At 41.0% G+C, this 27,686-nt stretch overlaps 1 protein-coding gene across 1 annotated transcript in view; it reads right to left on the minus strand.

Moving 5' to 3' along the window:
- Positions 1–26,793, minus strand: part of LOC149791648 (muscarinic acetylcholine receptor M2-like) — a 34,425-nt gene extending 7,632 nt beyond the window's left edge. The window contains exons 1-2 of the mRNA XM_089969465.1: positions 26,297–26,793; positions 4,295–4,511 (exon numbers count right to left, since the gene is read on the minus strand). Of these exons, the coding sequence (XP_089825591.1) occupies positions 4,295–4,511; positions 26,297–26,793 (714 nt within the window). The remainder of the gene's footprint in view (positions 1–4,294; positions 4,512–26,296) is intronic.
- Between the last annotated feature and the right edge of the window lie 893 nt (positions 26,794–27,686).

Below are 27,686 nucleotides of genomic sequence, written 5' to 3' on the forward strand. Positions count from 1 at the left end.
AATTAAACTAATTTTAATAAGGCTGTTCTAGATGAATTTGCTGGTGGCACCCAGAAATGTTGTCTAAAGACTTAGCAAATTTGAGAGTTATTACGTGTCAGTATAAGCCAAGAAAAATCATGCTGAAAGTTATTGCATGTACCGTCCGATACTTGATGTTTCAAAAGTCATAAAGAAAATGAAACAAAAGAAAAAGTTCTTGGGCATGTTATTTAGTCTGAATATTGTACGATATTTATACCCAAATATGAATATGAATTGTTAAGTTCCTTTGAATACATTAAAATACTGTGTTCCATTTTTATTTTTTTAAAAACTTTTCTGGCTTAAAATATTCAGCATTACAAATCAGCTGACGTAACGAATTCGTGTTATAATTTTCTTATCGAACGTGTGTTAAAACTTTCTTAACTCGTGTTATAAACGAAATATTAGCATTGCGAAAATAACTGAGAAAGAAGGATATATTAACATCTGGAAAATGGAAATTGTTGAGATTCTTTCCGTTAAAGCTATAAATGCCAAAATTGGGCAATAAATGTTTAAAATCGAAGAGCAAATTGAAATATTCCTACAAATGTATATGTAATTATGGATAATGAATCTTTAGTATCAGGTATGGACAGTGTATTTAATTTAATTATTTTATATCATTTAAGTATGGAAAGTAAATATTATTTAATTATCTGATATAATGTAAGTATGGACACTGAATCTAATTATCTGATTTAATGTCTATAGTTATTCTCCTAGTATGAACAAAAGATGTTTGACATATATAATTGATTCATTGGTTTAACCATACAGCTAAGATTCCTTCCTTTGCTGACTTTATGTTTCGCTAACCAAGTGTAGAACGGTAAACTATCCGGAACTGAATTTGTTTTCTGGGCATGCGCATTGGAGCTAAGGGAGGTAATTTTAGGCGCTACGATCAGTAACTCCGTTGCAACCGTGAAACAACCCTTAACTGCGAGATATCAGTTTGTACTCGTTGTACTTTTTACATATATTATGGCGACACCATGAAGCAAGCGTAGACGAGTAGAGATACCGGCCAGCATAAAAAATAATTTCGTATTCTGAGCAGACGTCATCAATATTCAACAGGGATGACATAAAACACAGTAGTGAAGCCTTTGATAGAATCTATGGCCACTATCAAAAATCATTGCAGATAAATCCACCAAAGAATCCAGGCAAACAAAGGTTACATATTTCTTCAGGAAATTGACATAATAAATGTATGTACAGCACTTACATGTATATGTACATAGTGTGATGTGTTAGATGCGTTAATGGTTTAAACTTATATTTACTGTACATGTGTGTAAAAGCATATGTTATAATAATTTGAAATAAACACACATCAAAAGATGTGTTCATTAATTTATTTCAGCCATTATTGTTTCGGTTTTAAACTAGCTATACAGTAGACTCAAGAAAGGGTCCTTACATACAACATACAAGTGACAAGGCATACACTGTTTTGTTTAGCTGGTAACAAATATACTTACAGTTTTACATCCTGAATTTCCTCAAAATGTACTTTCTTAGTTCTGCAAATCCCAATCACACGAGTCATGTCAAAGGTTCTCAATCTTTATTACACATTTCGAAATTGTACTGTAATTTCGAATGTAAGTGCAATCACATTCTCCTTACTGCACTCAAAATGAGATAAGCATTAAATACCATAGCGTCTTTTTGATAATTGCAATTGAAAGACTTCATATTTTCCCACATTATGATTTCAAACATTCACTGACAGAGCAGAAAAACACTTGCATATGTCAAAATGCTTCACCGTCGCCGCCGAAATCCGATGTACATCATGCAGAATTGGAACATAAATCCAGTCCATAATCAAAAAAATTCGTAGAAACGAAAAAAAATGGCAACATCTATTTATTCCCGGATCAAATGGAAAAGTTGATGCAATGAGCATTCATTCACAATATGACTCCAAATTTAAATTTTAACTAGACACGCCATTTTCTTTCGAAAGTTAAGTCGAGAGAAAGAACTAAATTCAAATTTATCTGGGCGGAGTTATGTGCGCAGTAATAATGTTGTTGTTGTGTCATGATGAATCTGCGCCTGTGTATTTAGTTTAGAATACGGCATACATTTAGTTACTTTTTTCTTGTAGTGTATTTTTTTATTAGTATAATTAAGCATTAGGTAGAAAAAGAAAACAATCAAGCTCGTGCAGTATTTACATCCGAAAATCTCGTTCATAGTTTTCCATACAAATTCAGTAACCTATATATATATATATCTTACAGGTTATTGAATGTTTTATTCGTACACTACAGAGATTTGAACTCAGAATCGCGGGTAAAATGCACCCATCACATTACCTGCACGCACCATTCCATCTTTCATCATGAGCTAGCACAAATCACCAAACAAAATATGCTACAAAGTCGTTGGTATATGCCCTTGTGAGTACCACACGCACTCACATGGCGAACTAGTAATTAAACCTCGTCTGCCTAGACAGTCATTCCGGATTCCTACGAAAGAACTCAAACTGTATTGGATTAATTATTGAGAATTACAAATATACACCAAAAAAGAACGGAAAATGAATCTCTGTATACTCTAGGAAAATGCTTGATACTACTAGGGAGAATTATTATTTAATATCATGCAAAGGTTGGCATGTAAGATGTCATATAATCATTGAGTGATATCATCCAGTTCATCTCTGTTCATAATGTTCATAGGCCTTATTTTATAGTAAAATTATTTGGGCTCAGTTCTCGAGTAGGCCCTTTCAAAGCACGATGGCTAAATCTGACTGTATTTTTACATAACCAAATTGTCATCTTCATATATTGTTCAAATGGTATGAAAACTTTCCAACAAATTGTGACTGTTGCAACAGTAAAGTCTGCATTTTACCTGTACTTATAAACGAGTCAGTTAGTGATAATTGTGTTGTATCTTCTTGATTAATTCATCTTATTTTTTATATCTTTTGATACATAAATATGCAGCAACCTTGCCTCTAATATATTTTGATCTTACCAAACTTATTTTGGATTAGATTGAACAAGTATCGAAGTCTTTATATGTAATCTTTTCAGAAAGCAGTTCATATATTTATGTATAATTGCGATTCGTTTTGTGACATACTACTTTAAGTTTGTTTAAGTATGTCATATATCAAACTGAAAGCTGCACGAGATAGCAATTAACGAAACTTTACGCGTGTTTCAGAAACGTCCTAATCTTCACACACCAGATGATGATTAGGAGAACGGATCTACAAGTGTTCCAGCTCGTCTTTAAATCTTTCATACATAATATCATAAAGTCAGTGTTGCATTTTATTTTGTGTGATAAATATCCGAGAATTATCGAATATTTATATAACTGTGCCAGAAAGTAAAACCAAAATTGAGCATAATGCCCTAGAGTCATTCAATAATTTAATAACTTAGCCAGGAAATTGTAACTTATCATTTAGAATGTTACTATTGCAGCCGTCGATACAAATGTTGATGGTTCTTTCAATCCATTATATTAAGATCCCCCGTCTTGCCACGACGATTCGCACTAGAGCGGGACAGGGAGGGGTATATACATAGCAAACAGTTATTGACAGTTCTGAAATTTAAATAACTCTGTTAATCTTTTTATATTTGCATTTATTGTTTGTGACGGTAACGATTAATTCGATCGTGTGTATGAAGTCCTAATTATATCGATCGCACCACTTGCACGTAAGCATCCTTCGAAACGTTCGCCGAAATTTGATACTTGTGTAAGCGTAGATAAAAGGGTTCAGCGTTGAATTGAAATAGGTCATCCAGAAGAAAAGTGTGTAGAGCCATTCGGGAACAAGTTCCGGTCGCCATGCATACGTATCAAAGGTTACATAGAATGGAAACCAACAGATAAGATAACCCGTTAAGATGTACGTCAACGTAATAAACATGCGTCTTTCCCGAGTATGCGAATCAGTTGTGGAGGACAACGTCGATCTTGCAGAAGAAGAAGCCGCATTAATGCGACTGGCGTTGCTTTTGCGATTATTTGTGGTAGCCTCTACGGCCAGAGAATGGTTGACAACTCTGGAACAATATTCGTTGGTTCCGCCAAATGATACACCTGAAGATCCAACGACTGATACAGTTAATGATCCAGAGATATCATGTCTGCATCCGTCTTCCAGTCGCATCGGCCTACAGTGGTTATCACATATGAAATGGAGTTTAGGAACGGAGAGATTCGATGTTCCTGGAGATGGGTCCCCTGCATTAAATGATGTTGTCATCCTTACATCCCCTAAAAATGACACTTTTATCTTTTGACGCATGACCGTAAAAACTTTGATGTAGCAGAACACCATCACGGCGCATGGAATGTAATGTCCAATGACAGCGACAAAGATGACAAACTGGCGGTTTTCTGAAGGCAGCCAAATACAGATATCCGGTTCCTGATGCTTGAGGCGGTCAAACAGGAAAGGAGGAGTCCAGATGACAAACACACATAACCTGCAGGTAGATGAACGTAATAAATATAGCGTATGTTAAAAGCTGATTTTCTTTCAAACATTTGTTATAATCATTCGCAATCATCTATATTGTTGGTATTTTTACTTAAAATAAACTAGCTAATATATTTATCACATTAGCACAAAATAATTTCTAGAGTGGTGAAAATGTATGTCTGTATGTATGTATGTATGTATGTATGTATGTATGCGGGAATCCTGGTGTTATTATCTTTCTTTGCTGGTCTGACGTCTGAGTTTATCTCTCGGGTATTTTGCCATTTGGATCGTTCTTGTGTCTGAGTTTATCAATCAGACTTTCTGCCGATTGGATCATTTTTGTGTCTGAGTTTCTTCTCGGGCTTTCTGCCATTTGGATCGCTCTTGTGTCTGAGTTTACCTTTCAGTCTTTCTGCCGTTTGGATCGCTCTTGTATCTGAGTTTATCTCTCATTCTTTCTGCGTTTTGGATCGCTCTTGTGTCTGAGGTTATCTCGCAGGCTTTCTGCCCTTTGGATCTGTCTTGTGTCCTAGTTTCTATCTCAGGCTCTCTGCATTTTAGATCGCTCTTGTGTCTGAATTTATCTTGCAGTCTTTCTGCCATTTGGGTCGTTCTTGTGTTCGAGTTTATTTCTCAGGCTTTCTGCCTTTTGGATCGCTCTTGTGTCTGAGTTTATCTCGCAGGCTTTCTGCCGTTTGGATCGCTCTTGTGTCTGAGTTTATCTTGCAGGATTTCGGCCTTTTGTATCGCTCTTGTGTCTCGGTGGTTTTATAATCATAATATATTGCTATAACATGTTGTGAATTCCTGCTTAATATGCTTGGTGATATGCTTATTATTATCTTTCCGTTGAGCATAAAGTAGATATGTAGGTGGTTTGCTCTGAGTTCCTTGTTTTGTTTTTACACTTTCACTTTGTACCTCCCAATGTTTGCTGAGACGGCCTTCCTTTGCTATTTTAATTCTTCCATCATGTCCAATCATGTTTATAGAGGAGATGATATTTTTGTATTAGACAGTACCGGTGGTCTACTGGATAAAGCGTCCTACTCGGATGCGGGAGATCGCGGGTTCAAACCCTGGCCGAGTCTTATCATAGAAAAATAGTACCAACAGCTGCCTCAATATTTGCTCAGCATTAAGAGATTAGTGTTAGGACTGGTCCGCCTGGTGTCAGGACAGTGTGACTAGGTGGGACATCATGCTATATGTCTGCGGCATTATGTCCCAGTGCTAGACATTACTATAAACTGCCACACTGCAGACATTGTAGCAGTATGACCGAAATTTTTTAAAGCTGCGTTAAAATTCGAAATCACTTACATACATATTTATTATTATTATTATTATTATTATTATTATTATTATTATTATTTCTGTCATGATAATGGTGAATGAACGAGAATGCTTAGAGAATTCAATATTTTTCTAAACATCGTCTTGATCAGGCTCGCAACCCAAATTAATCAGGTAGTAATCATTCATGACAACTGTTCAAGCTCACTTCTAGCGGAGATGAAATGGTCTTAGACTCAAAGTAAAATTTGATATAATCATGAGTTCTGAATCAATAACACTGCTAAAAACCTGTATAACAAAGGTGATGACGCATACGTATTATTTCAGAGACTTTGAATATTAACGGTGATGAATAGGTTGAAAAGATTTCATTGTGTGTACTTAATAGCATCTACTTTGATTATTTTACAATGTAAGGGGGAAAAAAGATCTTTCCACATTGCACTCTAAACCACGACAAATTGGAGATCTCTGTTTTACCTGTACGTTTCAGGCCATGATCTCTAGTACTAGAGGCGGAGCTTTTGTTTGGTATAGAGCTTGAATTAAGTTACGCATATTGTAAAGTGTTCTCGTGTATTAAAATAAAGGATGCAAATCTCGCAGTTTCACACGTGAGCTGCCACGTCCCAGGTAAATCAGCCATCCAAGGTCGATAGAGTTTTTCAGTTCACGAAGATAATTTACCAGAACAAGTGAGTAGTAAATGGGGATACCCTAGCCTCAATGGGAATTAGCATTACAGAGACCCCTGGGACACTCTAGCCTCAATGGAAATTTAACATGGAGAAAAATCGTGGGCAAATCTACGTACAAGGGGAATTTAACATGGAACTATAGTGTGGGTCTGTCTAGCGACAAGGGGAATTTAACATGGGGAATAGAGTTTGGGCTTGTTTAGGGACAAGGGGATTTTTTTTTTTTTTTTAAATTTTTTTTAAAAAAAGGGGTAGGCAATTGAAAGGCTATCTCTTTTCGAGAAATATGGCTGGCCCTGAAAAGGGCCTTTGGCTTTCTTCTATTTCCTCCATTTACTCATGCAGCCCCTAATCTTTCCCCAAATTCCTTTTTTCTTCTTCTTTTCATTTTCCGGTATCCAGTCCGGGTGCCCCATGGCTCGGAACTTCTGTTGGATTTTTATCCAGTTATTGTTCAGTCTCTCATATTCTTCTTTTTTCTTTCTATTCTCTTGTTCTTTTCTATCTTTTGCCCACCTGTCCTTAATTTTCTGCACTTCTTCCTCTATTATCTTTTTCATCTTTTCTTCCTCTTTCTTTAGTTGTTCAATGCCCCTTTACACGAACTTCCACTCTGACCATTTCTCTAGCTCTTCTAAATAGCATCTCACTGCTTTTACCTTGTCCATAGACTCTTTTATAGTCCCTACTCCTACATACTCTGGTTGAATCAATCCTCTCAATCTCTTAACTTCTTCCTCTATCATCTCCTCTATCATCTTCCTCGCTAATTGTAGTTCATTGACATAGTCAAGACTTTTTCTCAACCTCCATTCTCTTTCTATCCTTTTAATAGTATACTCTCCATCCATCATCCAAAAGTAAACATTTCTTAAGTCATTAAACAACGCCGACACTTCCATCTTGTATCTTATTCCGTAGAATGGTTTGAACGACGAATACTGTGGGTTCTTATACGAAAAGCGCGGACGTGATGGAAAACATCCCCTAAAAAACATAAAATTGATCTTACCTAGATCATGACCAAACAACGCGCGGACGTGAAGGAAAACATCCCCTACTTTCTCATTTCATATAATAAAACCAAAACTATACTCTCCACATACGCTAAGAAACAATAAACAAACCCATAATCTACTATTCACACAAACATACCTGAGCTCTTACAAACACAAACACACAAACACATACCCTCACATTTTTTTCAAAAAGAGTTAGTGTTTATATTCACACTACTCTACCTACACACATTGGCAAATTAATAGTTATTTCTTTTTTAGAGTATTGGGTAGCCCTTAAAAGGGCTGTTTTTTGAACTCCAGATGCACCTATCTAATGGTGGCACCTTCCAGACCTGGCGCCACACATACATCTTTGACTCCAGTCTCTTTTTACTTTTTGTCTTGAGAGTGCAGAGGCGGGATGATTCGCTTCAGCACCCCAATCCTCTGTCTCGGGAATATTGTATGACATCCTCCCTCCTATTTTCTTTTCCTCTTCTTCCCTCTCTCTTCTCTCCTCCTCTTCCTTCTTTATTCTTGCTTCTTCTACGATAGCCTCCGCTGATAGTTCGTTTACTATGCGCCTGGCATATTCCAGGTGCATCTGGAGTTCTAGCAGCTTCACAATCCTTGTATTCATTGTCTTGCTGTTAACAGGTCGACGATGGGCCCAACTGACGATTAGTTTTTAATTTATACTGAAAGCGCAGACGTGAAGGAAAACATCCCCCATAAAAACATAAAATTCATCTTACCTAGATCATGACCAAAAAACAACAACGCGCGGACCTAAAAGAAACACTCACTCACTTTTTTATGCTACCCATCACTATTGTAAAATTTTTTATAAATCACTTCAATAGACTATTTACATACGCAAAGCAATCCAATCTAACCCCAAATCTACACCTCAAACACCAAAAAAGACATGATTTTAATCTACTATCCACACCAACCTACTTGATCACTTACAAACACACAAACACACAATCCTATACACAAACACATACCCTCACATTTTTTTTGAAAAAGAGTTAGTGTTTATATTCACACTACTCTACCTACACACATTGGCAAATCGATCGTTATTTCTTTTCTAGAGTATTGGGTAGCCCTGAAAAGGGCTGTTTTTTTGTTTGCTATGGCAATCGTTTTTTAGTTTCTAAGAATGCGATGTCCTCTGAGGATAGACTTTCTGGCGATAGGTCTGCTTCTTCGAAAAGAGAAGAAGAACTCTTTGGTGTCGATACGACAATCGACAAAGCCTCTGTCAGCTTCAGGTTGCTGCTGCTGTTGTTGTTGTTGCTGCTGTTGCTGCTGTCTCTGAAGTCTGTACTTCTCCGTCCATTCTTCTTTCTCCCTGTTCATTTCTTCTCTGAAGAGCTCTTCTATCAGGTCTTCAGTGATTTTAACATTCTCACATTCTCTATTTCTTCTGGCTTCGGTATCAGACTGTGTCTGACCCTATGCAAATTCACGTAGGCTTCGTTGAGTTTAGCTAGTTTGGAACACATCTTCTTAGGAGGATGAGTCGACAATAGATGCTTAGACTGGAAACAACCCCGGTTCTTAAAGTCAAAGCGCGGACGTGAAGGAAAACATCCCCCACACGGTTTTCGAGCCGCAACGTTCAGTGAGTGTTATGGGAGGGATAGTAAGAAATGAAAGAGCATCAATCCAACATTCTTATAGCTAAACAAAAGACAAAGGCATTTTTTTCAAAACACAACATTTTTTATTCAAAAATCACTTAACACTAAACAACAACTCTAACATTTTTAACAATAGTCCAACATTTCATGTCCAAAGTTTCTCCACTAGGTAAAGAGGGACAACAGTCTTCCATGGTTTCTAGTAATCTAGAATAACTTTTCTCAAACTGTTGATTTCTATCGTATTATCGAATTCTGCATACAGGATGACCTTCACCGTTTCATCAGGGTCTCGGTCTTTAAACTGAATTTCCACACGAATCTGGCCGGATTTTATAGGGTGGAAATGTCCCTCGTCGCTGCCTTGGTCAGGAGTGAAATCGAAAGCCCACAAAGCATAGCCTCCTGCATAATCCTCGTACGTAATACCGTGACTGGTATTGGTTCCTAACTGTCCAGTGGCTTCGTACAAGGACAAGTACGATCTCAAGTAATTCTTCTTGGCAAAGTCAGGTTCAAACGGTCGGGTACACAAGGTTTTGCCATCGCGACTGACTTCGATTTTGGACACGCCAAAGTGTTGAAAGTAGAAAGGATTTTTTTCGGCAGCTCCGTTGAAGGCTGTATTCTCGACGATACCAACGATCAAACGTTTGGGTAACTGTCCTTGGAACAGATGATCTTCGATCATGGATCGCTGTCCCTTGGGAATGGTGAAGGTTTTCACTTCCACGCGTCGTATGGGATACTTGGCGGTCGTTCTGCTCAACGTCTGACTGATGTCGTTTCCCACTTTAGGTAACACTTCCACACGGCGTACGTAGAGTCTGGCTTCTTGGACTTTGGTTTTGTAACCGTCACTATCAGCCATCAAATGGAAAGCGGCACTGCTACGATTCAGTCTCAGGCGGACATCCACCCCGTTCAGCAAATACTTTTCTTGCAACCACATGTCCAAATGCAAACGATCCATCAGTTCTAAACTTGTGTCGACTCCCGTGATTCTCTTTCTTCGTTCTACAAATCCATCATTGTTGTCTTTCTTTTCATCAGTTTCCAATATTTCAAACTTGGTAGGTTCGTCAGCTTCCCATACCACACAGGCATTGAGATGAGTGTTCTTGGCATCTATTCCGTACGTCAAGAGATTTTCCAGGTAGGCACGATAAGGGTAAGTATCCATGCTGCTACTGACCAGTTTGTTATTCAAGTACAAGTCCACTCCACTGAACAAGGAATGCATGAAATTGTTGACGGGAGCTACTGCTTCATCGTCTATAGGACCTCCAGTCTTATCTAGAATTTTGACTTTCAGGTACAAGTAACTGCTATTCAGATCGATGTAATCTTCAGGCTGTCCTTTGATTTCAAACTCGATGGGAGCGGAATCGGTCAGTGAGGAGACGGGGTGAAATTCCACCCATTGGGATTCTTGCATCGTCATCATCGTGGGGGGCATGGCAAACAGGTTCAGTTCCGTCTTGGAACAAGCGCAAGATTCTCGGTGCATCATTGTTTTTGTCTCTTTTCTCAATAATCGAAAACGTCTAAGTCTCGAACGGTTCTTCTTTTCTTGGCCTTTCTCGCTTGAAGTCTGGTGAAAGGGTGTTTTCTTCGTCGTCTCTTTCTGCCTTGTCCTTGCTGAATGCCTGACTCGGTAGCGTGCAGGGCATTTATAGGTGTCTCTCGTTGGCCTAAAATGTCTTTGCCCGTTTGCAGCAAGATATTTTTGCCTGCCCTCATGAAGGCTTCTTTAGGGTTTTGTTTGTCGATGATGACATTTTGGAGAAATTCTTTGCCTTGCGTCAGTGCCGCATCTTTCAAGGCGTGCAATCCGCGTGTCACCATCGGTTTCAACACTGGGGCCACCGAACGAAAGGCCGATTTTAACATGTCTCCTAAGCCGTGTCCTCGCTGTCGAGCAACCCCTCGGTACACTGGATACATGACTTACTTACGAGTCGTGAGAGAACCGTTTTCGAAAATGGAGTTTCACCGTGACTTTTCCTTTGGTGAATGGAATATTTTGTCCCAGATCTCCTTTTATAGCAATGTTGACCGTGTCCAAATACGACTTGCTGACAGGCAAATAGTGAGGATGGACAAATTCGCGGTGGGCGTGGTAAGTGTTTCCACCTTCCTCGTCAGCGCCCGTGGCAGAATCTACTTTGAAAGGAATGACACGCAGTAACGGTACGGAGGTGTGTCCCACCACGTTGTACTCCACCACATCGGAATACACGAACATCAAATTCAGTCCTTGGTTCAGTTCTACCGGGGCACGAAATAACTTGCTAAAAGACTCGTTGTCGTAAACGATGGGTAATTCGTTTTTCTTGAGCATGGCCTTTCTCATGTCCATGTCTCCGCCCAACATGTCAAACAATTCAGGACAAAATAAAATGGACACGATTTTACTTCGTTCAAATTTCATCAAGAAGCGACGAGCTGCTTTGTGGTACTCCATGGTGACACTTTTGTTGACATGCTCCAAAGCTTTCAGAAACACGACATTAAACCTGGAGGCTATGGTGCTGACCAAATGTTGACTACTAAAATAATAGCGTGGGGGAATGAACAAGTGATAAGTGGTGTACTTTTGATTTTGTGTACGGGTTTTCTTGTCATATTTGACATTGCTATCCATCCACTGTTGCATTTGCTCGTCATGAACTTCCACATCAAAAAAATTTTGATTGGGCAGGACATTGAGGACTTGGGTCGGGTGAATCATTTCTACTAAAGCCACTTCCCAATGGGCTTCGTGATCTAACTGGATGGCCTGAGGTAATTTGGCCGTGTAACAGCACAACGTGTTCTTGGGAAACACTTCCATGGAACTGTCACTGGGTAAAGTTAAGTAAAATTGGTTTTGGTGACTCATAATTCCAGAGTTCTGTGGCTGTCCGAGGGGTTACTGGACGTCAGAGGCGTGTCTCCGTCTAAAATGGGGTTCTGGTTGTGGTTGAAGTGGTGACTGGCACTGGCACTGGACACAAGGTTCCCGGGGTTCCCGTTCGAGGTGAATTTCAGGGAGGGATTAGGAAGCAGGTAACCCATGCAACTGCTCAATAAAATGGTCCACAATTGTTTGTCTCCTTGTTGCAAACTCAAATTGGCGATGGCTGCCCCGATGACACAATACACCACGAATATTTGGCAGAAAAAGACGATTTGCGTTTTAGGCACACGTTCTTCACACCACACCCACAAGGGTTGTTTTTGTAAATCTTGCACAGAAGAACTAGGTGAAGGAGGAGTGGTCGACGTAGCTGCGTCTGCTGTGTGAAAGGGCATGATGGTCACTTCTTTTTATAGTCGATGACTTGCGAAGCGTCGATCCAAGAATCAAAACTGGGTGGATATCCTTTCCAACGTACTTTGACTTCTTTGACACGTCGTTTGCCCACTTTACGGGTTCTGCGTTCGAGAATGCTTTCGATGTCGTACACGTCGTCTTCTTTTTTGGTGACACGTTGTAACTCGGGCAAATAAAACGTTCCTTTGAGCACTTCTCCGTTCATGTCTTCCAATTTATAGACGGCAGGATGACGGCCATGCACTCGTCCAGTGACGCGAAACAATTCGGTCGTCCAGTTAGGTAAGTAACCTTTGTCGAAAGTGCGTTTGGTTTTGCCAATGCGCATCCAATCTCCTACGGCCAACACTCCACTTTTCTTGGGGACAGCCCTCGTCGGGGACGTACCAAACAGACGCTCAAACACCAACACTTCGTTGTCGGGAGTCACGTCTTGCGGGGCACGTCCGATGCTTCGATGGTAAGATTGGTTGTACGCTTGCACCAGGTGCGGTAAGATGTCGATGTACTTCAGAGTGTGGTGATGCGTAAAATATTTCCACATGCGTTCCTTCAAAGTGCGTTGAAAACGTTCCACGATGCTGGCTTTGGTTTCGGGATTCTCGGTGGTAAAAAAATGAATGTCACGTTTCTTTAATTCTTTTTGGAAAGCTTGGTTCAGAAATTCGGTGCCTTTGTCCGTTTGCCATCGAAGAGGGTGACGACCGCTTTGTTTCAACACCCGTTGCAGGGCTCGCACTAACTCGCTGCTCGATTTGGAAGTCAAGGGCACGACCCCGGGCAAATTTGGAAAAGACGTCGATGACACAAAACAAATATTTGTAGCCACGATTGTAGCTGGCCAAATGAGAGACATCGGCTAAATCGGCTTGCCATTGATGATCGATGCCTTCCACTCGGGTGCGACTTCTGGCAAACTTGCGTCGAATGGGTTTGTGTAAAGTGTAGGTAGCTTGTTCTTGTAACCATCGTTGCACTTGAGGTAAACGGAGACTTTTCAGTCGAGTTTTGTCAGCACGATACAATTTTTGAACTCCTGCGTAACCTGCAGGATGGGAGGGATCGTAGTAAATGCTGGCTAAATTTTTTCCATTTTTTTGTGTTGGTTGGTGTGTTAATAAGACACCCACTCTTGGAGGATGCTACTCTTTTTCTCTTGGGGTACTTTCTTGGATTGCAATGCTTTGCTTGTGCGGCCGGCAATAGGTGTTGAAGAGGAGGATGTCTGAGCGGGGGATATCGGTTCTTGTTTCACTTCTGTCTTCACTTCTGTCTTCACTTTCTTTTTCTCTTGTGATGAAGAAGGGGTGGCCATCATCTTTTTAATCCATCCAATTCTGGAGGTAGGTGGTGTTGTTAACTTGCGTACTTTTTCTGGTGGAGTTTGAAACCCTTCTTCTTCTTCTCCTTTTTCTGTCTTGGTCACTGGTACTGGTGGTACTGGTACTGGTACTGGTACTGGTGATGGTGCTGGACTTTTCATCAAGGTCTTAAAATCTTTTAGAGTGGGTAGAGTTGTTTCGTCTAAAGCTTTCTGGTGAAAGAGTTGCAGTCGTTGCAAGAGTTGACCGTACTTTTGCGATTTTTCTGTTTCGGACAAATCTTGGCGATCCATCAAGGACTGCAATTCGTGTTGTAACTGGGACATTTCGCTCAAATTGGGATTGGGAGGTAAATGCGGGGTGCGTTGTTCTTGCCACCGATGGTATTCCATCCATCGTTTGTAAGGCACTAAAGCTAGTTTTCGTCCTTCCATGGGGTTGTCAGGGGTCGATTCTGAGAGCTTGGGACTTCCGAAGGCCTTTTTATCTTGCTCCCACTAGTCCTCCCAACATGGTTCCCAAGACTCCTTTCAGTATGGGGCCTAACAAGAGAGACAAGATGTCTCCACGTTGGACCAACATCTTCTTTTTTTGACGAATGGGAATTTTCTTTTGAACCATTTGGCGAAGAACGTGACGATGTTTGCCTAAGCATTGTTTCTGGTGTTTGGACAAAGGGATCGTGCCTTTCAAAACGTTCAAACAACATTCGCACACGGTATCGATGACCTCTTTGGAGGCCGTTTGAATGAGTTTTTTTCGTAGGGGTGGAGAAGCTTTGGACAGGACAGATAACATGTCCCCATGTTTGGCTAAACGTGGTGGCAGTCCTTTCCTTTTCTTTCCTTGGGGTTTTCTGGAGGGTGACATCTTTGAATCTTCAGGAGCACCAAAAAAACACTGATACCCTACTTGGTCACAGGCCTTTTTTATACTGGAACGCGTCGCCACTGATTGTCTTGACGTCGTATCAGTTTGAGGACAGGCATGACACGTCGTGCAGGGGTACGTAACGGGCTAAATCGAGCCAGTTCTTGCTTGGACAAATCCAGTAAACTTTGTAACATGCCCGATCTTTCATGGACTTTGATTTTGGGAGAAGGTACTTTGTGAGCAGCAGCCACTGCCACTAAATTGGAGGGTCCTGCCACTGGGGAAGTTCTTTTGGGGGTCATCAACGGAGAAGTTCTTGGTGTGATCAACGTCTCCAAGTACTCTTCAGTTCCTGGTGTCATTAACGGAGAAGTGGACAAACGTGAGGATGCCGGAGACGCAGTCACTGCCGTGGCAGATCGTGGTTTGCGAGTGTAAGGTTGCGTCCTGGCCGAAGTGCCTCTCTTGCGACTAGTTTTCTTCTGTGGACTTTTCTTTTTCTGGGGACTTTTTCTCTGTTTCTTTTTCTGGGGGCTTCTTTTCTTTTTCCGGGGTGGTGGTGTCTGGTAAGAGGAGGGTCCTGCCACTGGAGAAGTTCTCCTTGGGGACCTGGTCTTTTTCTTCTTGGGGCTTCGTTGGACTTTTGTCTTGGGTATAACTTTGGGGGCATTAGGATCCCATCTTAAGAGTGAGCGAATGATGACCCCTCCTAGAGTACCGCTCCCTCCAGGTTTCAAAATGATTTGTTTTTTGGTTTGAGTGTCGATGCGGGGATCGGCCAGTTGGACCAAAGCGACTTTGTTTCGATCGAAAAAGCGTTTGGTTTGATGAGGAATCTGAATGATTCCTTGGAGTAATTGACGTGCCGTCACCGTGAACCATCGTAAGACTTCTTTGAGACTAGCTTCTAAGACACGAGCTCGTGTTTGTGGATTTTTTTCTCGACTGATGCCATACAAGGCACGAATCAATTTGACGGGAAGATGCGACTGAAGGGACGTCATGTTCACACTGTGTGAGACAGACGAAAAAGGGTTTGAGGTTTTTATAGATTTTTTGATGGGGAGTGAAATGAAGTCGAGGACGGAGACGTGTACAGGACAGGCCCTCCGTCTTGGCACCAGTGGTGAAACAAGTGGGTACGAAATCGCAAATCCTCGGGGGTCGTAGGTTTCAAATCGACGAGTAAATAGGCGTGTGGCGTTTGAGTGGCATCGTCGTACGCCTGAGTCAGCCAAGGCGTTCCTAACTGTTTGGCTAAGACTTGCACTTGCGATTTATCTCGAGGGCTTTTAAACAAGACCACGTAATGCGCATTGAGACTGATGGTGCGATGGGCTTTACTTTGTTGAAACAAATTTTGGGTGATGTAAACGACACTGGCATTACGGTGATGCCCTTTGCGCGTTAACCACAGTTTAATTTCTTCTTCGTCTTCTCCTAACATGTCGTCGAAAATGACCAAATGGGTTTGACGGGAGTCAGAGACGATGCCGTCGTCTTCTTTAGGAATGCCTTCCACAAACACGATGGAATCGCCTTGACTTTCTCGCAAGAGGTTGTACGCCGATTGCCACTCTTTGTAACACCACACGATCCGTTGAGGTGGCCGATCGATCAAATGATGTTTATGTTCGATCAAACGTTTGACGAATTCGGTTTTGCCTGAACCGCTAGGTCCAGCAATGAGCATGTTAAAGGGATGGCGAAGATACAAAGCCTCCCAACTGGCACGATCTAAGTGTTCGTCGATGACTTTGACAGTGGGGGAAGAGGGAGCAGAGACAGCAGAGGTAGCCATTGTGTGAGAAATGTCACTTGTGACACGAAAAACAAACAAGACAAGAGTTTATATACTTTTTCAGAACACGTTTATTGAATGTTTTTTTTTCAAACATGAATACGAAAGAGAAAAATACATAAAAGCCAAAGGCTTAAGTACAAGGATAAAAGGCACATGATAACCATGAACGTGGAATAAAAACAAGTGTCTGTACAACATGTTTTGGGTAATGTTCTAACCAGGTTCTATAGTAGGGGGTAAGGTCACACAAGTGTCCTCCCGAAAGGGTCTTTCAGGCCTGTCCACGACAGTCCCGTCCTGGGTGACGGGTTCTTCTGGCACCGTCACTAACACGGGTTGAAAAGTAACTTTTTTCCTTGAATAACTCTCGTGCATACTGGGCCACCTCTTGGGTCCAAGCCAAACCAATCTGGTTTCTTCTTCGTCAACGACATGGTAAGTTACTTCAATGAACAATGAACTATCGATCTTGCCTAGGGTTCCTTTTTATATACAGACCAATACCGACGTGACCGTACGGCAACGTAAAGTGATTGGGAAGTCGCACTCGCTTCTGGTATACAATTTCATAGACTTTTTCCAAGGGTCGACTGACGATGTGGTGAGTGGGTAAACGTACAATCTTGTTCGGTTGATAGGTGGTCACTTTAAAGTTTCCATCCTCTCCCGATTGCAAGGCTTCTTTCAATACCCCAAAGTTGACCACTCGACTGGTACGATGATTCAGAGTCAGTCCTTTCACTTTGCACGTCGTGTGCACTTCTCCTTGTTCGTCCCGGTATTCGTAGCCGTGATTTTTGGGGCCGCCACTGACGAAACTTAGAATCTTGTCGTCGGGATGCTCGTCTGTCCAGGCTCCTAAACGGTCTCCTTCGATGTCAGGGTGATGTTAAATCGGGTGATGGATGTAAATGCAACTGTCCGTGTCAAAGTACAGGACGCGTTCTTCTAACAGTTCTAAAGCTTCGTACAATTTTAAGCGAGCATGAGCTGTCACGTAAGCCGCAATGATGACATTTCCAAAAGGGTCGTCTTGTACAAAGTCCAGATCTTCTTCGTAATTGACCAAGATCAAATCCTCTCGAACGACGTCCACGTGTTTCATGTATTTGGTTTTGTCGTGAATCATCTGGAAGTAGCGGGAAGGTTCTGTCAAATATTCCGTCTTGGGTAAACACGGTCGTTGTGCCATTTTACCCCACAAGCAATTTAACATCACTTTGGCAAACGATCGCCTGCCTTCGTTTTTTTCGATGTGGTCTAAAGAGATGCCTTCTTGTTCGTAGTATTTCTCTTTGAATTGTATTTGGTCTTCGGGAGTGTGACACCAGGAAGGATAGCCGCTGGCTTCTTGTTTCAGTTTCAAAAAGGCATCCACGTAGTCGGCGAAAATGCCGTTCTGAGTGGGGTCACCCTTGTGGTACTGTTGTGTCTTGGGAAAGTGGCAAATTTCGTACACTTCTAACAGTTGGTATCCCATGTCCAGAGCTTTGAACAATTCCACGCTGACCCAGGTTCCCGTCAAGGCCCGTTCTTCCTGGCTGTGATGGCAAGGTTGGTCCTGGTTGCACGTTTCGGCACAAGTACGGCACAAGGGAAACATCAGTTTGCCTTGACAATGGTGAGGTAAGACGGGATGGTATAGGTTCGTGGGAGGCAAAACTTTACACTTGATCAAGCCTTCGTATTGTCGAATGTTTTTCAGGTCGATGTGTTCCGTCAGCAATTGCGGGTGCCCTACGGGAAAGCGACAATATTTGCACACGTAGGGATACAGCGAACACACGTCCAAGTATTTGATTTCTTCTCCTTTCTCTTCGTCGGCTTGGTACAGCAAACAGGTGGCATTGGTCCTTCCTCCGTACAAACTATCCCTCGGGTTCAACGGGTCCATGAACTGGTAACTTTCCACGAGGCGTTTAAACTCGGGATCGGTTTTCAAACGGTGATCGTACTCGTGTTCCCACATTTCCACCACTTGGTATCCTTGCTGTTCTAACTTTAGGCGTCGCTGACAAGTGTCCTGGTACAAGTCTTCCATGGTTCGTTGCAAAAACTGATTTTTAGTGTCACGGTCAGGGTAACAGACGGGACATCCATGAAATAAGCAACCGTTAAACTCGTACACGATCTTGGGGTTTTCTAAGTCCCAGCCATCGACCGAATACGTTCCGATGGTCTTTTCGCCTCCTCCGTTGCGGGCATGCTGAATCCATTTGTCTTCCTTGTCGCACAAGTAATGTAACCAGCGTAGGGCTTTGACCGAGTATTGACGCTTGACATAGTGGGTCGTTTGAGGGCTGATGACAGCCACGGTGTTTTCAGGCATGAATCGTTGTCGGTACACTAAGGAACACGCTTTGGCAATGGTGCAAGCTTCTTTCAAAGGATCGACCCCTCCGTGTTCCATGAACAGTTCTCGAAATTTTCCACAGCAACGCCGTAAAATGTCCACGTCGGAACGATAATACTTTAGCATTTCTTCCTGAAAGTCGAAAGGGTCCGAGGCGTGAGCTTGGTACCAAGCGTAGAAAGCTTCTCGTTGTTCGGTACGCATGTTGTCGGGGTCGTAATAGTGAGCCTCAGGCAAATGGAGTAGAACGGCATGTTGATTGGCTTCCGTATTGAAAAAGTGTGGAAAGTACCCTTTAGCCATTTCTGTCATTCCAAACGTTTTAGGCATTCGACTCAAAGGCATGGCCAAATAGCTCATCGAATCTTTAAAATGTACTTGTCCCACTTGCATGAAAATGATTTTAGCTCCGTTCAAAGTCACTTTAGGACGCTCGGTGCCTTGTTCCGTATAGTACCTCAAAAGAAACCGTCCATCGTATCTGGAGAAATTGTGAGCCATCACCGTGGCATGACGATGACAATCTCCGTAACGTTCGATGTCCTCTTGGCTCCACGTCTTGTCGATGGGGTCTAAGACTCATCGGGCAAAATCGGCTAACGTGTTCGGTCCCCGAAAGATTTTTTCACGCCCTCCAGGAATCTTGCTGCAGTGAGGGCAATGACTGAAGATAGGTTCTTGAATGCACTTCTCGCACGCTCGATGAGCCACGCAGAAATTAGGAATGTGAATGCCGGTCTCTTGCATGCATTCGAAATCGAAAAAGATGAAATTGCCTTTCTTCTTGTGACCGTCCTCTTCCTCTGGTGGGGGTTGGTATTTTTGCACGTAACATTCGTGTTCCAAGTCCACGATGTGGTGACAAATGTGACATTTTTTCTTTCCTCGACATACGTGTGCCTTGGTACTATTGGTACGTATGCCTTGTCCACACGTAGGGCACAATCTCAGGAGTTGACAAGCACATTTCTTCTGTGAACCTTGTGTTTTCAAATGTTGCTGGTAACAGGTAGGGCTGACAAACGTGCGCAGACAAGTTGAACAAGGCACTGGTTCTTCGCTCAGACAGGGTGGAGAGGCCAAACATCCTGGGCATTTCCATCCACAAGACTTGTGTTGCTCTCGATTGTTATAACCATAATCACATTTCTTACAATAATAACCGTATCCCAGGAATCCAGTGATACTGGTAATGGTATCGAAATGTTCATCGTGATAATAGACATGAATGTATTTTCCGTCCTTAAAATCTTGGCCTCGAAACAACAGAGACCCACGCATTTCTTGAGGGTGCACTTTCAAGGTGTAGCGTGGAGCTAGGGCATCTTGCAATTTTTGCATCTCAGGAATGCCACAGGGTGTGTCTTTGGACAGGCCAGCTTGTTGCAACAGGAGTTCTGCTTCGTTTCGTTGTTTGGCTCGGTCCGATTGTCGAATAGTTTTCCAGGCTCTTTTCCATTCTGTCGTGTCGTTCTTGTTGGCATAGGTTCGTCCCACCACGATGGCTCGAGCTAAACACATCTGGTCTTGAGGGTTGTTAATTCGGACGAGACTTGTTTTGGTGTTGCGAAGGTCGTCCACCAATAACATCTTTTTGCGTCCAGTCCCTTGAGGAGGAGAGACGTGGGCCATTTTCAGTGTGGCTTTACCATCGGTGATGTCAAACTGGTCATTAGATTGTTGTACGTGTTGAATCTTGTCCATGACTTTGGAAGGGGTTAGTTCTGCGGGTCTGCTAAACTCGATCCAAACGGGATTTCAAACCGTCGTGATCCATGGATAGTGTCAAGCGATCGTCTTCTTTGGCTTGACATTGTCGCTTGAGTGCGGTGAGCAAAGAATCCCACATCTCGGTGATAAACCCTTCTGCTTTCTCTAAGGGTACGTCGGACTTGAAATCTTTAAACTTCACCGTGTAGGTGTAAGCCGTGGTTCTAAATTTTCTAGAGGAGCGCTTTTCCGTCTCTCGAATGGAATAGTATTTTTCAGGATTGACTAAGGGTGGTGAACTTGGTTTAGAGGTTTCAAATTCTGGTTCACTCATGTCCTCTTCAAAATCACTGGCATGAATTTGTGCCAAGATTTCAGCCCTGGTACGAGGCGATAGATCACGTTTCTGCCTCTTACTTTCTTCTTCTTCTTTCTTCTCAAATGAATAGGATCGTTTCATCTTGAGTGAAAAACGTCAAATGACTCAAGTTCAAACACCATAGACTAATTTATAGTCATGGCAAACCAGCGTATATAAAAAGGGTGTGTGTCCTGTCCTTTCACTATTCATTTCACTCTCAAGCCGAGCACAACGATGGAAGAGACTAACCAAATCGAACGTTTCGTCAGAGCTTTGCGAGGGGTCATTAGAAAATTCTCTTCAGACCAGCCGACGGACTACTCTCCTTCCTTTCGAGATAAAAGTCAAGATACTTGCTATATCTGTAAGAAGAAAGGGCATTGGTCTTCAGAGTGTCCAGACCGTCAAAAAAGAAAAAAAACAGGGGCTAAAAAAGACAAAAGTCAAGATACCTGTTATTATTGTAAAGAAAAAGGACATTGGTCTCCAGATTGCCCAAAAAAGAAACAAGAGGAGTCAGAAGAAAAAAAGGATTCTTCAGAAGAAGAGAGGGATTCTTCGGAAGAAGAGAGGGATTCTTCAAAAGAAGAGAGGGATTCTTCAGAGGAAGAACGAAGACAATTCTATTTAAAAGAAGCAAAGAAACAGGAGAAGAAAAGAAGAAGGGAAGAAAATGAGGAAAAAACGGTGAAGAAATTCAAAAAACAGAGAGACTAAACAAGGAGAAAGAAGAAGTCAATGAACTTTTAATTAAAGTGTTCTGTGGTGAATTGTGAATTGGATTGTAAAAAATGGAGAAAAGAATACATGAATGATATAAGGTAAGTGTCTTTGAGTTTTGATTTTAAAATAAGAAGCTACACTCACGCACTCATACACAGACACGTACTATAAGGGTAAAAATGGGTTGTTTATTTGTTTGTTTTTTTGAGTTATTGGCAATTGAAATTGTATTTCTTTTCGAGAAATGTGGGTGGCCCTGAAAAGGGCCTTTTTATTTTGGTGTAGGGGTGAGTTTAACCAATCAACTTTAACTGCCTTAAGCCTTTGCCACGGCCAAGGCCTACTTCTGAACTGCGTAACGTTGATGATGATGATTGAGTTGAAATCACTAAGGGTGGTACGGCAGGCTTAGTCACAGGGTTGACGTGTTTACCTCGGGAAGGTCGTATTCTCTTCGGTCGTGATAAAGAAGTCTGATACATTTGTTTCAGACTCCTTAACTCCGCTAAAATGTCCAACAGTACCGTGACCGTTTGATTTTCACCCTCTTGTTTCTTTGCTGCTACTTCTTCTTGCTGTTGCTGCTGTTGCTTTTTTCTTACCTCTTCTTCTTGCTGCTGCTGCTGCTGCTGCTGCTGTAGGAGAAAAGCTTGTTCCGCTTCCTTTCGTCGTTGTATAAATTTCTCCAATTCTTCTTTCTGTCTCTGTCTAAAATTCTCCACTTGCGGTAATGAAGAAGGTAACGAAGGTTCTGGAACAAATTCTTGCGAGGTAAGAAAATCCACAAAATCCCAATGTACCTCTTCTGAAAGTAAGTCCGGGTTTCCTTGGGCAGTCTCCCCTGCTGGTGCACCCCAATGGATCGTTTTCTGAGTTTCCGTCATGTTGAATCACTGTCGCATAGATTGACTGCACACAAGCGCTAACGAATCTATATAGACCACGTGACGTCACAGACTGCTGTCTTCGGATTGGATGCCAGCTGACTGAATTTTGTAACGCGTGTTCGGATTGGTGAATGAATTCAATCCGTTTCAATCCTTCCTGTACCTATAAATAAGCGCAGTTCACTGCATTGATTCACCTATTCTCGTCGCTTCAAGATGTGGACCACAGTTGAGTCATCCACCCTTGTGTCTTCCATGATGTTTAGGACGGACATGCTCATGTATGTCAGGTCCAAGTGGACTGTTGTTGATAGGACAGATACTAGTCAATGGATGAGGAGAGTTTACATAGAAAGACAAGGATGTCTCAAGAGGGTACTTGTGTATGGACCGGCAGTTAGAAGGAGTTTAAGAAGAAGAAGAAGAAGATGTGACAGATGCCATCTATGTTAATATTAATATTAACATAAACCCAAAGGCCCTTTTCAGGGCCAGCCATATTTCTCGAAAAGAGATAGCCTTTCAATTGCCTACCCCTTTTATTAAATTTAAATTTAAATTTAAATTTAAGAAATTTAAAAAAAAAAAAAATCCCAAAAGCCCAAACTCTATTCCCATGTTAATTTCCCCTTGTCGCTAGACAGACCCACACTATAGTTCCATGTTAAATTCCCCTTGTACGTAGATTTGCCCACGATTTTTCTCCATGTTAAATTTCCATTGAGGCTAGAGTGTCCCAGGGGTCTCTGTAATGCTAATTCCCATTGAGGCTAGGGTATCCCCATTTACTACTCAAGTGACTTGTTCGTGTTCAAAGGCACATAACCAGTTAAAAGCTTATATCGTGCCGAGAAAATTGGAGAAAAGTGTCTTGCCACACCAATCTGGACTAGTTTGAAAACATTTTAACCCTAACTCTTCTAGTCCCAGGTCCAGCAAGCTGGCCACTGAGGCGCCACGACTTCACCGAAGATATATCAACAAATACAGATATGATGCAAATTGTAGCCCCGAAAGCAGCAACTATGTAAAGTGAATATTAGCAAATGTTAAAGCCGCCCTTTCATGTGTATTTTAAACGCATTTTAAAACTCATTATGTTATCAGATTCAGAATGTCTCCGTGGAGTATTATTTAGCACAGAATCAATTAGGCAAAATGACTCCGAAATTCACAAATGTTCTCCAAAACATTAGTTTTTGTCATATTTTTATATTTCGACGACAATAAATGGCAAAATCGAAACCATTCGAGCCACTGATGTTAATACAGCATATCAGACACACTTAAAAAACGCTTTTGACGTGGATTGTAATCAACATTTGTGCAAATTTAGTTCTTCATTTCTACAATTAAAGCAGTCAAATTATATTTTGTGCAATTCATATCTTCAAAATAATAGATCCTGCAATCGTAAAACTTAATGTCAATGTGTTCTGCGATTTTTATTTTTCAGAATGTCATATTGTTCGACAATAATTAAAATATTACTTTTCCTCGTGACAGTTTTCATGTTGCAATATGCAATAATTGCAGCGTTATTAACGGAAATGTTGTGTCTTGAGAAAAATCTGTGCTTAATTTTATTCAACGCTTATCTTAAATTTAGAGGTAAATAATGCACTGTCATCTACCGATGACTTATTTAAGATGTCTGGGTAATGGGCAGGTGGCAATAAACACTACAAATAATCTAACTGAATAAGGTCATAGTTATATTGATACTGAGGTGCAGAAAATTTTGATGTCTGTCCACCTGATTTCTGTCCGGCATTTACAAACAGAAATTAGGTCTGGACATAAAACTAGAGTATATATTCTAGGATTCTGTCTGACAAAAACTTCTCCCAGCTAGATTCGTGAAGTTTAGACTCTAAAGGTTCCGACATGTTTGTTAAATCCAAGACATGTAAAGTTATAACATTATTTATTTCAATTAGAGATGGTTTTCGTACGATATTTTATATCTTGTTATCATTTTCGGGCGAACACATCGCATGTTAGTCTCCCAGACAATACCTTTTGTCGGAACAAAAGGTCAACTTAATGTCCAGTGCATTAAGATCCTGCTGTTACTTACAGGCGATCACATCGCATGGTAGTCTCCAAGACAATACCTTTTGTCGGAATAAAAGGTCAACTTAATGTCCAGTGCATTAAGATCCTGCTGTTACTTACAGGCGATCACATCGCATGGTAGTCTCCAAGATAGTACCTCTTATCAGAAAATTATAAAAGTTAAATTCCAACGCGACACGATCTTGCTGTCATGTTCAGGCTATCCTCTCGCATACCAGTCACCCGTCTTCTAAAAGTTTCTAGTCACATTAAGGCTTACGACTTTAGTCAAATGAACGTCTACTGCGCATCAGGAAATGACGTGATCACTGCATTATGACCTCGTCTCATAGAGTTGTTTCAGTTAACGGTAGATATAAAGTGACATAACTGCGACTTTTGTTTCGCATTGAATATTCAAAATAATAATATTTATTAAATTTCAGTAACCGAGTGGCCGAATGGTCTAAAGCGCTCTCAGTTACGCATCACTGCCATTACACCTCTGTCTGCGGCGGTTCGAGTCTCGGATTCAGCCAACGTGGGTATGTGAGAAAGCTTGCCAGTAGCTTCTCGTGGGTCGGTGGTTCTTTTTTGGGGTTTTCCAGGGTTCTTCCTCCACCATTAATATTGGCCGCCGTGCATGGCCTATCGTGTGCTGAAAAATGGCGTTAAACTCCACAACAACAACAACAACAAAATACATACATACATACATACACACACACACACACACACACACACGCACACGCACGCACGCACGCACGCACACACACATACATACATACATACATACATACGTCACCTCAGGACGTACCTACACTGCTCGAAGATACCTTACATGTTTCCTATAGTATGATTTATCAAAATTAAATATTGTGAAGCAGTGTATTAGGATATAGTAACAATGAAAACAAATGAAAGGGAACATAAATGAAGTGTCTTTTATTTTAGATTTATCTAATGAATATTCAATTTTTCTAAGCAATCTACTTAATTTTCTTTCTTTCCTCTTTCGTAGTTTATGTATTTTTTATAAAAAGCACTTAGCTTGAGTTTTCTTGGAATGGTTTAGCCAATAGTCAACGTCCTAAAAACGTCTTATAGAAAAAGAAGAAATAAAATATCCATCCGATAAGACAAGAGAATTCATAAAAATTTTGCAAGCTGTATTTCATAACCGATCGTGGTTCAAATTGTTACTATGTCTGGGGGGTTAGGGTTAAATATCCTTTATATAGTTGCCAATATATTTTAAAATAGCAGCATTTTTGTCCCGAAATTGATCCAAAAATAATAACTCAAAATCACCTAATGTGAAATAAAAATAATGTAACTGAACCCATGTTTTATAAAAATCATTCTGTTTCCCAACATCTAGAAATCATGTTTAGGCTTTACTTTGCAAATTTTTCTTTTATGACCAACATGTCCTTAGAGTGCTTACTAGTTTAGAGTTTATAAAATAAAGTCAAATCTTAACTTCATGTAGTGATGAACGTATAAGTTGCAATAGATTCGGTGATGCTTCCCTGGAAATATTTCAAAATCTTTCTTTTCTAATGTCACACACACACACACACACACACGCACACGCACACACTTATTACTATCAATCATAGGTAATGCAACACATCAAAGGAAATATTACAAAGAAACCGAAAAACCCGATGTTCGTGCAAATGGCTGAATATAAATACTTAAAACATAAATAAGTCATATTTACCAGTCAACAAGAAGGATTACCAAAGTCTTTAACCGTGTGTTATGAAGGCGATACTGATTGGGCCAGGTGACACTCCACCACCTATCAACAGAGATGGCCACGATGGTGAAGACAGAAGAGAACGTCATGGCGAAGTCGAAGTAGATCCAGACGCCGCACATCACCATGCCGAACGGCCAGTATCTCAACAGCGTGTTTATGGTGTAGAGCGTCATTGCTATAATGGCCACCAAAAAATCCGTAATCGCCAGATTAAAAATGTACATGTTGAAGGGCTCTCTCAACCTAGGTTCGACTATGAACGACAATAGGACTAGAAAATTCCCCAAAATGGTGACGACATCCAGTAAAATCAACGTTATGGCCAAAGAGATGTTTTCGGCTGTCACCTTAAAGCCAGAGAACTGCGGAAATGCTGTAGCGCTTGATGTTGAAATGTTCCCAGTGTCGTTGTAACATGATATCGAAACTGAGCAGTTGCTGATAGTGACATTCATTTTTGTAAGTTCCTGACTTAAACTTTTGTCTTCGATTTCGAAATACTGTCAGAAAGAAATTTGATACAAGGCTTCTCCAAACGAGGACAGCCAGTCAGACTGACTCTGACAAGATCCAGTGCTGTGTACAACAGTTTAGCAGTTCTTGTTTCTTAAAGAAACATATCAAATTCATTTGTTATGCACCAATGTTTCCAAGTCTGTGTTTGGTTATGAGACCAAGTATTGATATTAATCTGGCATTGGTAAGGGTATAAACGTTATTTCTCTTTCAGACTAGCTGGATCAGACTGGTTATATGTCATACAAGTTTCTACAGTAGCTATTATTTAGTCATTGCTTCCCTCAGCTCACTATAATCGACAGCAGTCCCGCCTGGGCAATTAGATATTCCCAGAGTATGTCACGTGACAGTCGTGTCTATAATATGTGTCTACCTTGATATTAAAATCAATTTTTCTTTATAGTTGTTCTACCACGTCGAATTGTTTTGTTTTCAACATTCTAAATGCAGTTACCACAGAAACTGTAGTGAAACTCATCAGATTTCATAAATATTATCACAACTACATTGTCAAAAACACGGTACTGGCGTAATATGTTTATCTCTTTCATCGCAGTTCAATGTTTGAACAAATCACAATACAACGTCAATGTTTTATAATAGGTCATCCGTCGCTCCTCAGTGAATTCCTATGACATTGAATCAAACCACAGCCAATGGGAAAAATGGATGACGAATAGGAATCACTACTAACTCAGTGCAAATAGCCTTACACAAATTTGTTTCTGCATTTTTCATCTAAAGTTTAATTACACAAATCAACAAATCTAGTTTGTGTAACACGAATGCACGTTTGAGTATGTCACTGTTTCCAAAATAAATTTAAAAT

The sequence above is a fragment of the Sinohyriopsis cumingii genome, chromosome 9, assembly GCF_028554795.1.
Source record: "Sinohyriopsis cumingii isolate HCF-2022 chromosome 9, ASM2855479v2, whole genome shotgun sequence".
Lineage (NCBI taxonomy): Eukaryota > Metazoa > Mollusca > Bivalvia > Unionida > Unionidae > Sinohyriopsis > Sinohyriopsis cumingii.